Source organism: Eurytemora carolleeae, unplaced genomic scaffold (genome assembly GCF_000591075.1).
Source record: "Eurytemora carolleeae unplaced genomic scaffold, Eaff_2.0 scaffold331, whole genome shotgun sequence".
Taxonomy (NCBI): Eukaryota; Metazoa; Arthropoda; class Copepoda; order Calanoida; family Temoridae; genus Eurytemora; species Eurytemora carolleeae.
The window spans coordinates 736-16,126 of record NW_019396227.1 but is presented as its reverse complement, the minus strand read 5'-3'; the positions used below and the strand labels follow the sequence as shown (position 1 = coordinate 16,126).

Below are 15,391 nucleotides of genomic sequence, written 5' to 3'. Positions count from 1 at the left end.
AAGTTACCTTGAGGTAGATAGAGAACAGCTTGCTGAAGGCTATTGCTGCCAGGATACAAACACAAGGGGTTAGGGTTAACATTAACCTGCAATATTAAATATTAAAGGGATTGTTCATGTTTTTCACATAGAATCCTAGTCGATACATTCTCATCTGGATTGTTAGTTTGTAACATTGTGTTCCAAGAACAAGAGCAGACGTTTTAGAGTTCAAATGTGTGCGAAGAAAAAATAGTAGCATGAAAAAGCAACTTTCAAAAACTGAAATTATTGTAAAAAATTCTGAAATATTTTTTTTCATAAAATCTAAAACCTTTTTTTAGATATCGGAAAAAACTATTTCGATTATCTCACTTCGAAAATTTTGAAGAACCTGGTTTGACTAGCTCTAATGGAAAACCTGATTTTCTGAACCTGGTCTGACTAGCTCTACTGGAAAACCTGAATTTCTGAACCTGGTCTGACTAGCTCATATTGGAAAACCTGATTTCTGTATCAAGAATTTGACTGCCTTCCTTATCCAAAGAAATCAAAGCATTTTAACTGAATTAAAAAAAAAACAAGATTCTCAAATTAGGTTTCACTCTAGTGTGTAGAACTACTGTGAAGGTGAACTGTTTCGGACAAATAATCTGTCGCCGTTCTGGGATTGCTCAGGATCGGCTCAAACATTTTCTAAACAATGTTCTACGTTATAAATGTATTTAACGCATACCTGACCATAACTCCGGCAAAGTAGACGGCTGAGATAGCGTAGAGAACAATGAAGACTCTTTCATCGTTAATGTTCTTGATGCAGTACCTAGAAATCAAATAATGGTTTATTCCAAACATTCTTTATTAGGCATTTAGTTAATTGTTTGTCAATAGAATCACTTTATCGAAATTGATTTCATGGTATATTTATTCAATGATAAGATAGATTTTAAAAAGTATTGATTTAATAAAAGATTGATTTAAGAAAAGATTGAATCAATAAAAGATTGATTTAATGATTAGATTGACATAAAAAAATTATTAATATATTATTTAATAAAATATTTATTTCAGAAAAGATTGATTAAATGATAAGATTGATTTAATAAAATATCGATTTAAGAAAAGATTGATTAAATGAGTAGATTGATTTAATAAAATATTGATTTAAGAAAAGATTGATTAAATGATAAGATTGATTTAATAAAATATCGATTTAAGAAAAGATTGATTAAATGATAAGATTAATTTAATAAAATATCGATTTATTAAAATATTGATTTCAGAAAAGATTGATTTAATAAAAGATTGATTTAATGATTAGATTGATTTAATGATTAGATTGACATAATAAAATATTGATTTAATAAAAGATTGATTTTATAAAAGATTTAATGACAGATTGATTTTAAAAAAACTGATTTAATAGAATATTGATTTCATGAAAGATTTATTTAATGTTGGATTGATTAATTGATAAATTAATTCATGGTCGATTGATTATTTAATGAGAGATTGATTTAATGGTAGACGAGTTGATAAAAGATTACTATCATGGTGTAATTTGGTGGATTGATTTAAAAAGATGGATCTATTGGTTAATATTGTTTGAATGATTGATTGATCGATTATAATGCTTCAATTAATCACAATTTTTTCAATGGCATTTTACTCACTGGTGGACTATAGATTAATCTAACATTGATTGATTTCAAAATGGATTGATTTTATGCTTGATTGATTTATTGATAATGATGGATGTTTGATTCAACGATATTTTTATAATTAATTGATTTAAAGAAAGATTGATTTCATTAAAGATTGATTTGATGAAAGATTGATTTAAGAAAATACTGATTCAAGAGAAGAGTGATTTAATAAAAGATTGATTTAATAAAAGATTGATTTAATAAAAGATTGATTTAAGAAAAGATTGATTTAAGAAAAGATTGATTTAATAGAAGATTGATTAAAGTAAAGATTGATTTCAGAAAAGATTGATTTCAGAAAAGATTGATTTCAGAAAAGATTGATTTCAGAAAAGATTGATTTCAGAAAAGATTGATTTAAGAAAAGATTGAACTACGAATTGATTAAAAGGAAGTTTGATTTGATGACAGATTTATTTAAAGAAAGTTTTATTGAATGAAGGATTGATTTAATAAAAGATTGATTAAATAAAAGAATGATTAAAGAAGAGATTGATTAAAGAAACATTGAATGATATTTTTATTTTTTAAATATATTTATTGATTACTTAATTACCAGAGTCCGACGGGGAAAACGCATGCCAGGACATGAAGATCGAAGAAGAATGAGAACCACGTGGTAGGCTGGTGCTCAGATACACTAGCTATAATTGGTATATGGATCTTAGCATACCCAGTATCCCATAGAGAATAAAACCGTCCAGACCACGGAGCTACTACACCTAGAAACATTCACGGTTAAAGAGAGGTCGAATTTTTTACATCTTATTTGCTTCAACCAGAGCATACAAATTTTAACAACTTTGAGCAAAGAATCTTTTTTGTAAAATCAATTTAAGTTGGACTAACTTAAGAAAAACATATTTTAAAAACCACTAGTAAAAAAAAGATCCACTTCAGCTGTTTTAGGTCAATTTTTTTAGTTTTTTTTAAATTAAAAAATTGGTCCAGTTAAGGCCCAAAAACGCGTTATTTTTGGACAAACAAAATGTCCTTCCATTAACCGTTTTCTTCAAACTTTTTTTTTAGATTTTAACTATTACATTGTTGGTTTCATCGAGGATATTTTGATTCCCGGAAAGTCGTACTTCGACCAATTTTTTCAGCTTTTATTGTCTAGTTGATAAAATTTATCTGTCATTAAAACAAATTTTCGTCCGCGAAATATTGACTTGAGAGAACAAAGATTTTCTTAAAAACGTTTCAATATCAAATGCTAATCTGGTGAAGCAAGTGGAATTTCTAAATCGGCCTTGGTTACTGCAAACTGAAAGTATGAAAAAGAAACAAATCTGAAAGAATAATAATTGTCTTTAAACATTCTCTAAGAAGTGAATATTGGCAAATTCTCTTTTTTTCATATCATACCCTAAATTTGTTTTGTTTTCTATTTTTTTCCATTTGAAAACCCATTGAAAAAAAGTTTTTTGTTTATCTATTTTTTTGTTATATAACGTTTGTTAACATTGACTTTGATGGTTATTGTATCGTTAGAACTCGAGAGAATCCAGGACCGGATTTTTTTTAAAATGTGGAATTAATTCCCTACTTTATTTACCCAACGAGGTTTGGATCATCATCAACACCGAATTTTAAATATATGAATAGATGTATGATGGGAGGGGGGGGGGGCATCAAACGTGTACTAAACCTCTATTCCCCCTTCCCCGTCATGTTAGGTAGAAAAATGTAAAAATGTAAAATAATACAAGAATGGAAATTGATAATTGGATAATCAGATAATCATAATTATATTTTATACCAATAACTAACAATTGTAAAATGTCAAAAGGAAGATTATGGTTTTTGATAATGGATTTATTATGATCACTAAATCGTCCAATTATCTTCAAAATTGTAGATAAATAATTAAAAATGTCAGAAAAACGTTTTTTTAAGAAACCATGAAAGATTACATTTGATGAGTTCTTTTTACAGGTGCGAATACTTTTTCATTCTTTTTCATACTTTTAACCCAAAAATTCATTTATTTTCCCCAAGTCAGCGAAAAAACCCTAAAACTTTGTTTTTGCCACTCCGTGCAAATATACATAACATCTGTAAAAAATAAATGATTTTCAAAAAAAAGGGGGAGGTGGAAATATACACCCCTGTCTTTTATCTTAAAGATCACTGCTGGGAACTTTAGAATGAGAAACCTGTAATACCGACTGCTTTATCCGAATATCCAATGTGGACACTTCAAATTTCTTACTTAATCTTCTCTTTTTTGGATATAGTACAGAAAAATAAAAACCGGTTTTTCAAAATTAGAGAGACCCTTCCGTTTCTGTACTTAAATGGCGCGCAAAATTTCAAATTTTCCGGCTTATGAAACGCGACTCTGATTGGTGAACACTTTTCAAGATACAAGTACAAGATTAGGTTAGTCTCGATATTAAGAAAAAGAGAGGATCAAGCATTAATCTTGATATCCACCATTCTTAAGTTCCCAGCTCAGATCAGATAATTGATGGCTGCTTACCTGCCCATGTAAGTCCGACTACTAAAATCAAGATTAAAGCGGCGGCAAGAGATCCCACAGCAAGAAAAACCACCTTTAACAAGAAAAGATGCTTGATTTTGATTTGAAAGGAGTACACAGTACGAGTACAATTCACAAGAACACAGTGAACTAATATGTTCACACAGAACACAAATATGTACATAGAAAACTTCACAAGTACACAGTACACTTTGCTTGAAAGCATGCTAACAGTAAAAAAGCATTGAAGGTACACGGTACACTTCACGTGCACAAAGTAAAGCTTCACAGAAACTCCCGAGTTTCCTTTTTGGGGTTCTAACCTTGTTGTAGATTTTGATTTACGAGATTCGAAAAAAATGGAGAATATGTGAAAACTAAATAAAATAATTTTTAATAACAAAAATATTGATATCCACAAAACTGCCTCACCCCATTCTAAAAACCCGGATTCTAAAACTGGTTTTCATAAGGATACCCTGTCCTAAGTTTTTGGCTCAGGCATACAGTACTCAACACTCATCACATGTATTCAGTTCACTTCATATGTACACCGTACACTTTACATGTATGTACAATGTACATTATACACTTTAAAAGTTCAGTGTACTTCACTTTCCATGTTCATCTTAATCTTCCTGTAAACAACAGTACAAAAAACTTATGCATATTGTACAGTGTAAATTACAGTATACATAATCACTTACTTTAAAATCTGATTTTGAGAGGAAACTTCTAAGGTAGTTGAGAAGCGCAACCGCCTAAACATAATAGATTTTTTTTACAGGGGTGTATATTTTCTTTTCTGAGGGAAATTATTTTTAAAGTACATTTAGGGGCATATAAAAACACTTACTATGTCAATGCGAACGTACTGCATTTGGGGCTTAAAGTATGTAAATATCAGTAATCAATTCAATATAAAAGAGAAATTATGATATACAGAAAATAAACACTCCCTTGCAGTAAACATTCTGCAGTATCGAATGTTTTCTACGACTTGAAATCATACTTCTAATTGTTAACAAAAACAATAAGGATAATTTCTGCCCCTAATATCAATCAATCAACATTTGGGATCGCCCGTCGGGAATTATATAGACCCCTGTAATTTTCATTTATAGGGGGGAGGGAAGGGGGGGTTGTACCTGTAAAAGACCGAAAACTCCAGCAGACGCCATATGCTCCGAGGTTTGGATGGGCTGGAACCCGACGAACGGGATCTGCATAGAGCAGAGGAGACCCATGATGAAGAAGGAGTTGTACGCCACGTAGATCCTCTTTAACACATAGTTAATTTAAAGAAATTCATTTAATTTTTACTTTAAAATTTCCAAAAAAAACTTGATCATAAATAAATATAAAAGTTGCTTGAAATGAGAAATTTTTAAATACTCATTTTACTCTCAATCTAGAGGTTGTTAAAGATTATATTTCCTATCAACTCATTAAAGATATCTAAACGTTCTTAAATCAAGGGTGGGCAAATAAAGAGTTTTACAAATACACGATGAACTCAGTTTCGGTGGATAAAACAGGTTCAGCGGTCTTTTAACATTCATGTTTATTAGGCTTACATGTCGGAAGAATAATTTAATATTTTTTATGATAAATATTTAAAAATAATTATCTTATTTGCCTCGCTCCATTTCATTTTATACGTGCAATACTGCAACTATAACTCTGAGACTTGAAAACTGGGTTCAATTTCATGTTTCGGTTCAAGTCCAGTTTCCGTTGCGTTTGTTTACTAACAGTAATTTTACATTTATACACACGGCCACCGAAACTGAGTTCATTGAGTATTAAAGAATTGGAACTATTCTGTACACAACATTCTCTATTGGGGTTACCTTGCCCTTTATCATTTAATGAAACGTTACCTCAGAGAATCTACCCATCAGGATGAGAACGAAGACGTGAAGAGGAATCAAGTTTATGATGAACACGTATCCTCCCCAGGCAGACACCTAACAAAAGATAGGTTTAAGGAACCGTAGACGAAGTGACAATCCATTTACGGCATGTAAGGTTCCCCTCCCCTCTCAACATAGAAAACTATTCTATGTTTAGTGTGTATACATTTTTGGAATAGTTCTATTCGTAATTTTGAAGGGGGAAAAAAATATTTCTTGCAGATATCATTCTCGTATATTCTTGTATTTGATTCAAAAGTTTCAATATCAGTGGAAAAACTAGCTTGTTGATGTTTATTATTAATTGCTCTTACAATATTTTCCGTGGATTTTCAAAATTTATGAAAATCAAAATTTTTTGTAATTTGAGCATCCATAATCCATATAAACCTTCCCTGGGGTCATGTGAGGTTCAACAAAAAATTGAGCCCGATCTATTTAGCCGTTTTAACGTTTATCGGTTACAAACAAATAAACAAGCAAGTTTATATGGATGACAAATTAAGAAGGTTGATCCAGATTTAGATCCAAAATATTGCTCTTAAAAAAATCGACGAAAATCCCCAAAAAGATTGTTTACAAAGGAATTATGTCACGTATTTTAGCAATGTCGGATATTTTGTGACTGAATGTGTTATTGAGAAAACACAACCAGGAATAGAATATCCATTTTATATTCCCAATTTTACAATGCTTTGCAAACTCAATCTTAAATTTACAAACAAACAAATATTGAAAAAGGGAGACAAATCAGATAAGTAGATTTTTTTAAAGCAATGTATAACATTGTACTTTGTACCATGTGCGGCATTTTCAAATTTTCGCGGATTTGTACTCTTCGAATTGGCGCATTTTCAAAAAATCTAACTTTTTCCCAAGATTTTTTTCTTCCAATTTTGATGTTCCATAAACCTTCCCTGATATCATGTGAACATTTGGGCCTGATCGGTTTAGCTGTTTTGACGTTTATCGGCTACAAACAGACAAACACACAGACAAGCAACGGCAACAAACACCCAAACACACAGACAAGCAAAGTAAAGGTTTTCTTGATAAAGAAGAGAGGTCAAACGTATAATTTTTCTCTCACAAATGTTTGAAAATATATTTATCACTCTTAACGTTATGTACACTTACCATGTAGAAGTATGAGAGCGCAGTACAGGCGCCCCAGTACACGGATCCTGTTTTTACCGCTTTAATCCAGAGGTAGTACGTAAACATCAGAGCAAATATAGCAATACCCTAAACATCGATAAACCGGATTTACAATTAGTGGATCTAATGAGAGGGAAAATCTAAGATTACCCTAACAAACCAATAGCGTCATTATTAATGGTTGACATTTTACTTACAGACAATTTTAGAAAATAGCATCTTTCCAGCAGTCTTGTCCGTTGGCATTTAAGCTGTAATTTTTTTCTCTTTCTGACNATTCCCTTATCTCATTCACTGTCTGGAACACTTATTTTTCCAAGATGATCAACCTCCCTTCAAAATCTGCCACTTTTATGTAAAATCACTCCGTTCCCTTTAAAATCAACCTTCTCACTACCAAATCTACCAAACTTTTTCCAAATTAATCCCACACCGTTCTCCAAATCTCCTTTAAAATCAACCTTCCAAAAAATCTACCACCGTCCCCAAAATCTACCAGCGTCCTTAAAAATCCACAAACTATCGCCAAAATCCCAACACACCTTTCCTCCCTTTTCACTTCCCAAATCCCTTCCTTCTCTGGAATCCCTAGACCTAGTGTAAACCTTGTTATCATAGCTGCCACCTACCAATCTGCTAATATATCCAGGTACAATTGCGATATCCCCCCCCCTAGACCTAGTGTATAGTGTTTACCTCATTATCGTAGCTACCAGCTACTGATCTGCTAATATATCCAGGTACAAATGCTATATCCCACCTAGACCTAGTGAATAGTGTATACCTCATTATCGTAGCTACCAGCTACCTATCTGCTAATATATCCAGGTACAATTGCGATATCCCACCTAGACCTAGTGTATAGTGTACCTCATTATCGTAGCTACCAGCTACTGATCTGCTAATATATCCAGGTACAATTACGATATCCCCCCCCCTAGACCTAGTGTATAGTGTTTACCTCATTATCGTAGCTGCCAGCTACTGATCTGCTAATATATCCAGGTACAATTGCGATAAAACACGCTGCAAACAATCCTGCTCCCTCATTCCACAATTCCTTAACAAAATATTTGTATTACATCTTGTTAAATGGAATGTAAGCGTAATTTCAAGTGACCTTCCATTTATAGAGTAACATGTGAGATTTACAACGATACCCTTTACATAAACCTTTGTTTGATCAAGGATTTGGTAATATTCTTATTCATATAGAGAAATTAAGTGCCAAGCAACCGCACGAGTGTACACTAGCACGGAGTGTACAGTGTACACCATAACCTCAAGTTTCCCTGCACTCAATCTTCAGCTTAACAATGAGGGTATCTACCTCATCATTGTCCGGAAAAGATTTAAATATTAATAAGGAACGACAGCTATTTAATGACAAATAATGAAAAAAACTACTCGAGGTAATCAAATTAGTCATAGTTTTTTATCATTTACAAACTCAGGATCATCTCATTTTCCATGCTTAAAGGGAAAGTATAAGTAATTTCAAATTACCCTCGGTATCCGAATCACATTTTTACCATTCAACCTCAATCTGAGAAACAATATGGAAGATATCGTAGCTTTTTCTTGATTTTCTTTGTTGTAAAAATCCTAACATAAGTTTCATAGAGAAAAAAAAAATAATTAATCTTCCGAGATAAAATCTTATTTATTCCTTGATATGGTATGATGATAGGACATAACACTTTTTAGATAAAGAAATACTGGAATTAACGTCGTAAGCCTCTTTTAAATGACTTAACGCAAAGGTCAATTTTAGGGTTGTGACCGGCAATATATGGTAGTTGAACTGAGAATGTAGTATTGTGGAGAATTTTTTAGGATTCATTAGAGAGATATAAAACGATTTAACGATACATATTTGTTCAACAAGAGCGCAAATTCAACCTTTAGAATCCTCACAAATTCCATTTTAGAGGGATGATGACTGGGGTTTTAAAAAGTTATTCAATAACGACGACGGAAAATGTAGAAAAAAATCTACAGTAAACTAATTTGTTTTTTCGGATCAGGTTGGAAAATAAAATCAACTCTTATCATCGAAATTAAGTAATCTTATTAAATTATTGGTTTCTATGATGTCATATATAGATCTTTAACATTTTCTGGAGATTTCCTGAAATTTTTGATGAAACATTTGAAGAATTTGAAGTAATATGCGAATAAATTAGTAAAGAATAAGAAATTCAATATAATGATGAAAAAGAAATAGTTGATTCTAACAAAGATTTATTGACAAATTTCTTTTGAATAATATTATCATTTATCCTAATAATCTTAGAAGTTTACTGCAGAATTTTTTTTCATCTTTTGTCGTCGTTATAAATAATTAAAAAAAATAATCTCAAAACGTTACCACCCAAATGGATGATTTTAAAAGTCGACTTTGCGCTCAAACTCAGTAAATATACATCATTAAAACGTTTTATTTCTCTCCAATGAATTTCTCCACAATAATACATTCTCAGTTCATCTAACATACATTGCCGGTTGCTCCCTTTAATAATCTAACGGTAAAAGACCTAGTTCACCTTTGTTAGGAAGTAAGTGGATACGGCTGTCAGCCCACTGAAGAGGGGAGCCAGGAATACACAGACATCCCTGGATAAATACTAGCTAATGGTAGATATATATAATTAACATGAATTAACCCGCTGAAAGGGGGGGGGGAGCAAGGAATACACAGATATCCCTGGATAAAAACTAGCTAATGGTAGATATATATAATTAACATGAATTAACCCGCTGAAAGGGGGGGGGGAGCAAGGAATACACAGATATCCCTGGATAAATACTAGTTAATGGGAGATAGATATAATTAACATGAATTAACCCGCTATAGGGGGGGGCAAAGAATACACAGATAGCCATGGATAAAAACTAGTTAATGGTAGATAGATATAATTAACATGAATTAACCCACTGAAGGGGGGAGGGGAGCCAGGAATACACAGATATCCCTGGATAAATACTAGTTAATGGGAGATAGATATAATTAACATGAATTAACCCGCTATAGGGGGGGGCAAAGAATACACAGATAGCCATGGATAAAAACTAGTTAATGGTAGATAGATATAATTAACATGAATTAACCCACTGAAGGGGGGAGGGGAGCCAGGAATACACAGATATCCCTGGATAAATACTAGTTAATGGGAGATAGATATAATTAACATGAATTAACCCGCTATAGGGGGGGGCAAAGAATACACAGATAGCCATGGATAAAAACTAGTTAATGGTAGATAGATATAATTAACATGAATTAACCCACTGAAGGGGGGAGGGGAGCCAGGAATACACAGATATCCCTGGATAAAAACTAGTTAATGGTAGATAGATATAATTAACATGAATTAACCCACTGAAGGGGGGAGGGGAGCCAGGAATACACAGATATCCCTGGATAAATACTAGTTAATGGGAGATAGATATAATTAACATGAATTAACCCGCTATAGGGGGGGGCAAAGAATACACAGATAGCCATGGATAAAAACTAGTTAATGGTAGATAGATATAATTAACATGAATTAACCCACTGAAGGGGGGAGGGGAGCCAGGAATACACAGATATCCCTGGATAAATACTAGTTAATGGTAGATAAATATAATTAACATGAATTAACCCACTGTAGAGGGGAGCAAAGAATACACAGATATCCCTGGTTGAAAACAAGTTAAAGATAGATAGATATAATTAACATGAATTAGTTAATGATAGATAGATAGATATAAATTGACATGAATTAGTCCGCAAAAGAGGGGAGCCAGGAATACACAGAAAGAAAACAGCCTTTTAATAATTAATTCAGTTTTTAGAATAATTTAAAAAATTCGATGAGGTTTTCATAAATCCTTGTCATAAATTCTTTGTAAATAACATTTTCTTACTGAATTCAATTTATCATGATAATTCCATTTTTTTTATAACTTATTTGTTGATTCATGGCACGTTCTTTTCCGTTGAAATAATAATACTGTTATGCCTATATAATAAAACAAGACATTCGTATATATATATATATGTTCCGTATAGCCGGCCAAACGACTAAACCGATAGGGCTGAAACCACTTTTGTTAAGATATTTTTAAGTTTTCAAACGCAGTTTTTAGCTTTAAATAAAAATTTTTTTTGTTGACGACTTTCAGCTGATCAAGACGTATCTTTTGATACCAAAATCTACGCCTTTTTAAAAAGTTGAAAAAAAATAATTCTTTATTTTCAATATACGTTTTTAAAAAATTTTGAAGTATTTATGTCTTGCTGAGTCTATAAATCGCATCATAATGTGTTTTATTAACTGTCACAGAGTTCAGACGAATTCATCAAAAGTTTGGAATTGAATTTGCTTTATAATTTTAATTTAACCGGGATAGAAATTAATTGGATTTTATTCAATTCATAAAGTTTGTAATTTGTAAACCAGTGCAACATGCAGGATTTTATATTATTTATATTATTTTAAATCTTGTGCACTTTTACTTAAAACTTCAAGACCACTTTTTAAGAACAGCTTTTCGCTAACAAACCGGGTTGCTTGTCAATTTCGATGTGTTAAAAACAAATTTCGTAGATTTCGTGCCAGAATCTTTACATAAAAATAAATGATACACATTTTTTTGATATTAATAATAACTAGCTGAAGAGCCCGGCGTTGAACGTAAGAAAAAAAGTTTGGAAGAAAAAAAAATAAAAAAATCGAATTTTTAGCCTATGACACGACCACCTATGAGTGTCCACAAAAAATTTCAGCCCTATCGGTTTAGTCGTTTGGCCGGCTATACGGAACATATATATATATATACGAATGTCTTGTTTTATTATATAGGCATAACAGTATTATTAATAAAACACATTATGATGCGATTTATAGACTCAGCAAGACATAAATACTTCAAAATTTTTTAAAAACGTATATTGAAAATAAAGAATTATTTTTTTTTCAACTTTTTAAAAAGGCGTAGATTTTGGTATCAAAAGATACGTCTTGATCAGCTGAAAATCGTCAACAAAAAAAATTTTTATTTAAAGCTAAAAACTGCGTTTGAAAACTTAAAAATATCTTAACAAAAGTGGTTTTACGTGTTTTTTGATACCCATAAGTGATTTGATTCAAACAAAAAGCAAAAATCAGAATGAGATATAGAAAACTTTAGAAGTAATGCAGTGTTGATTTGAGCATTTTCATCAAAAAAGTGCCGAAAGTTTCATCCTTAAAAGTTACTAATAATGTATTGTATAGGCCTAGAACTACTGACAAAAGTGTACTGCATATTTGATTTGTATACTGTAGTAGCTTGGGAACCCAGCGTTTCCCATGCAACTCATAGTTACTCCCACTGTTTACCCGTACTAGGTCTTAAACTACCATTTTAACTATTTTTTTCTTTAAATGTCGACCCACTCAACTTAGAATCTTAAAACCAAGTGCCTCACTCAAAATTTTAGGCAAATCGATCCAGAAGTTCACGAGTTATGATCGGACATACAAACGAACATATTACGACATAATATGTAGAAGTTTGGACAGATTCTCCTCCCGTCATTTGTTAGTAAACCGAATTGTATATTTGTAGTCCGGAATATTAGGTCATACAGCCAGTATTTTATCATTTCTTAACACCCCATTTTTGACTGAGTCTTATCACCATAATTTTCCAATAAAATTAAAAATTCAAAAGAGTAAGGTACGGTTTTCTAATTTTACTTTTAAGTTTTATGTGTTTTGACAATATTCATTTTGAAAAATTCCATTTTACATAAAAAGATTTTTTATTTTTGTTCTCTTCTTTGTTTATTTTAGTTGCTGTGTTTGTATTATTTATTTTTATTTTTTGCTTATATCTGTTATATTATAGGACAAACTCCTGATGATGCCAAAGTTTTTGGCGAAATATATTGAGAAGAAAATGATATAATTCTATTGCTAGAGAGTAGGGTTGGGATTTGTTTAAAAACGATCTAAAGACATGAGAGTATAACTTGAAAACCTACTTTTTAATGCTAAATTTTAAAATTGTTGCAAGAAGGGGGTCCTCATTTCAACCAGACACACGGACAAGCGAAAGTCAGAAAATCAAAAAGTGCATAGGTATTAAAATGCAAAAAAAATATTGCTCCACCATAATGAATTTAGGCAGAAGTAGTTTCAGGAAAAAATCATGATTTTTGTTAAGGATAGGGAGGGCTGTTCGACATTTTGTCACACCAAATTGTGTGGCTTTAAATATTGAGATAAAAGAGTAAGATTTTTCATGTAGACTCCAATTGTGGCCATCAAAGAAAATTTGGGATTGGAGGTCATCAACCTCCATCAAAGGAAATTTGGGATTGGAGATCATCAACCTCCATCAAAGGAAATTTGGGATTGGAGGTCATCAACCTCCATCAAAGGAAATTTGAGAGTGGAGGTCATCGACCTCCATCAAAAATCAAGGTTTTGCAGAAAAAAAAACAATAACAACTTGCACCTGATGCAATGCTCTTAATCAACCTATAATTTTTCACAAAATCCTCATATTGGGCCACATCAACTATAGAACCTATGCACCTAAAAAATTGTTTAACCACCCTTCTTTTGTAACCCTAATAAATACCTGATGTGAATTGGAATATTGAGAAGAGAGAGAACGTAGTGGATTGAACCAGAGGTTATCATCAAGCCAGGGTAAACCGTTCCTCCAACAATTCTAAACAAATAAAAACTCTATAAAACTTACATACTTACTTCAGTTTGCGCATTGCATGCATATTGTATAGTTATTTAGAAAAAACGTAACAAATATTACAAAAAGATGTTGGTTCACCTAATTTCTTGAAATTTGTTCTCTACATATGTTTATTAAGTGGTTCCTCTCAGTTTTAAAATCAGGAATTTTGTCCAATCTCAACATATGGATTTCACTTCATGTTGATTGAGGGTACAGACAAGCTTTCTAAGCGGTGCTATGGAAACAAGTGAGTTTGGGTGCGTTTCCTTCTTTTTCCAAGAATTATCGGAAATTTCTTTAAAATAAAAACTGAAAAGTATTGAGGGGTTTCCGCTATATTCACATTTGAATCGTTTCCCGTTTTTTGGGGTCTGTTTTCGGTTTTCAAAAAAGTTTTAAATCCTTAGTTTGTTGATTGGTTTCCTCTTTTTTGGGTCCGTTTTCGGACATGAGCAAGAGGCAGGAAACAAAATTAAATCAGGACAAACCTTTATCATATAAAAGCTTTGTATGATTATTTTCAATTGCGGATTCTCACAAAATGACGAGCGCATTTCTACTACAGGAAAACAAAGGGAATTTCCAGAACTAAACACTTTCAAACCTAGAAAAACGACGATATATTCCACTTATTGACCAGATAAAGGATTCAGGGGTTATTCGGACATTGCCATCTTTGCATGGAGGGTCACTTGAAATTACAATTAAAGTTTTTTAAATCTCCAATTTGAAAAAGAGTAAAACTTTTTCATATAAAATGTCAAAACACTTTTGCAACATAAAAAAATTAACCAGTAGCAATTTAGAAGCAACATTTAATTAAGTAAAAATTGACAATATCAAACTTTGAAGCAAAAAATCTCGCATTTTTATAAAACACTGTATCAAAGAAAACTGCAGATTTGACGCAAGGTGAATTTGAGCATTATCATCTAAAAAAGTGCCATGTAGTTTCACCCTTTATTTGAAGAATCAATACCTGCCGAGTGGGTACCATGCTCTCTCATCAAACCAGTTGAGGAAATCATAAAATCCATGCTCCACCATGTACGCTGTAGATCTGTAGTTAAACCTTAACATTAAAAATGAGAATTAAATTCAATATATGACAATAATATTTAAAACATACTAGAAGCTTGGGGAACTCATCGTTACTCCCACCGTTAATCCGTGCTTGGTCGTTAATCACGATTTTATCTATTTTCACCAACAAAGTCGACCTATTTAACTTAGAATCTAAAAACCAAACTTAGAATATTCCAGTGGTTCTCCAGAGTTCCCCAATCAAAATATAAGGCAAATCGGTCTAGGGGTTCCGGAGTTATGATCGGACATCCAAAAACACAAAGATTACTACTTAATATATATATAGACATATTTATAATAAAAGAACGGTTTTATATGAAAACATTTAA

The 15,391-nt window shown here is 32.0% G+C and overlaps 1 protein-coding gene across 2 annotated transcripts in view; it reads right to left on the bottom strand.

Annotated features, from left to right (window-relative positions):
- The window catches only part of LOC111698723 (dolichyl-diphosphooligosaccharide--protein glycosyltransferase subunit STT3B), a 28,786-nt gene extending 13,711 nt beyond the window's left edge, over positions 1–15,075 (bottom strand). For both annotated transcript variants that reach the window (XM_023469137.1, XM_023469139.1), the window contains exons 1-12: positions 14,956–15,075; positions 13,863–13,955; positions 9,791–9,860; positions 8,206–8,304; positions 7,224–7,331; positions 6,054–6,140; positions 5,319–5,450; positions 4,878–4,931; positions 4,171–4,243; positions 2,242–2,407; positions 716–802; positions 8–86 (exon numbers count right to left, since the gene is read on the bottom strand). In XM_023469137.1, coding sequence (XP_023324905.1) covers positions 8–86; positions 716–802; positions 2,242–2,407; positions 4,171–4,243; positions 4,878–4,931; positions 5,319–5,450; positions 6,054–6,140; positions 7,224–7,331; positions 8,206–8,304; positions 9,791–9,860; positions 13,863–13,955; positions 14,956–15,056 — 1,149 coding nt within the window. In that variant the 5' untranslated portion in view covers positions 15,057–15,075. The remainder of the gene's footprint in view (positions 1–7; positions 87–715; positions 803–2,241; positions 2,408–4,170; positions 4,244–4,877; positions 4,932–5,318; positions 5,451–6,053; positions 6,141–7,223; positions 7,332–8,205; positions 8,305–9,790; positions 9,861–13,862; positions 13,956–14,955) is intronic.
- Between the last annotated feature and the right edge of the window lie 316 nt (positions 15,076–15,391).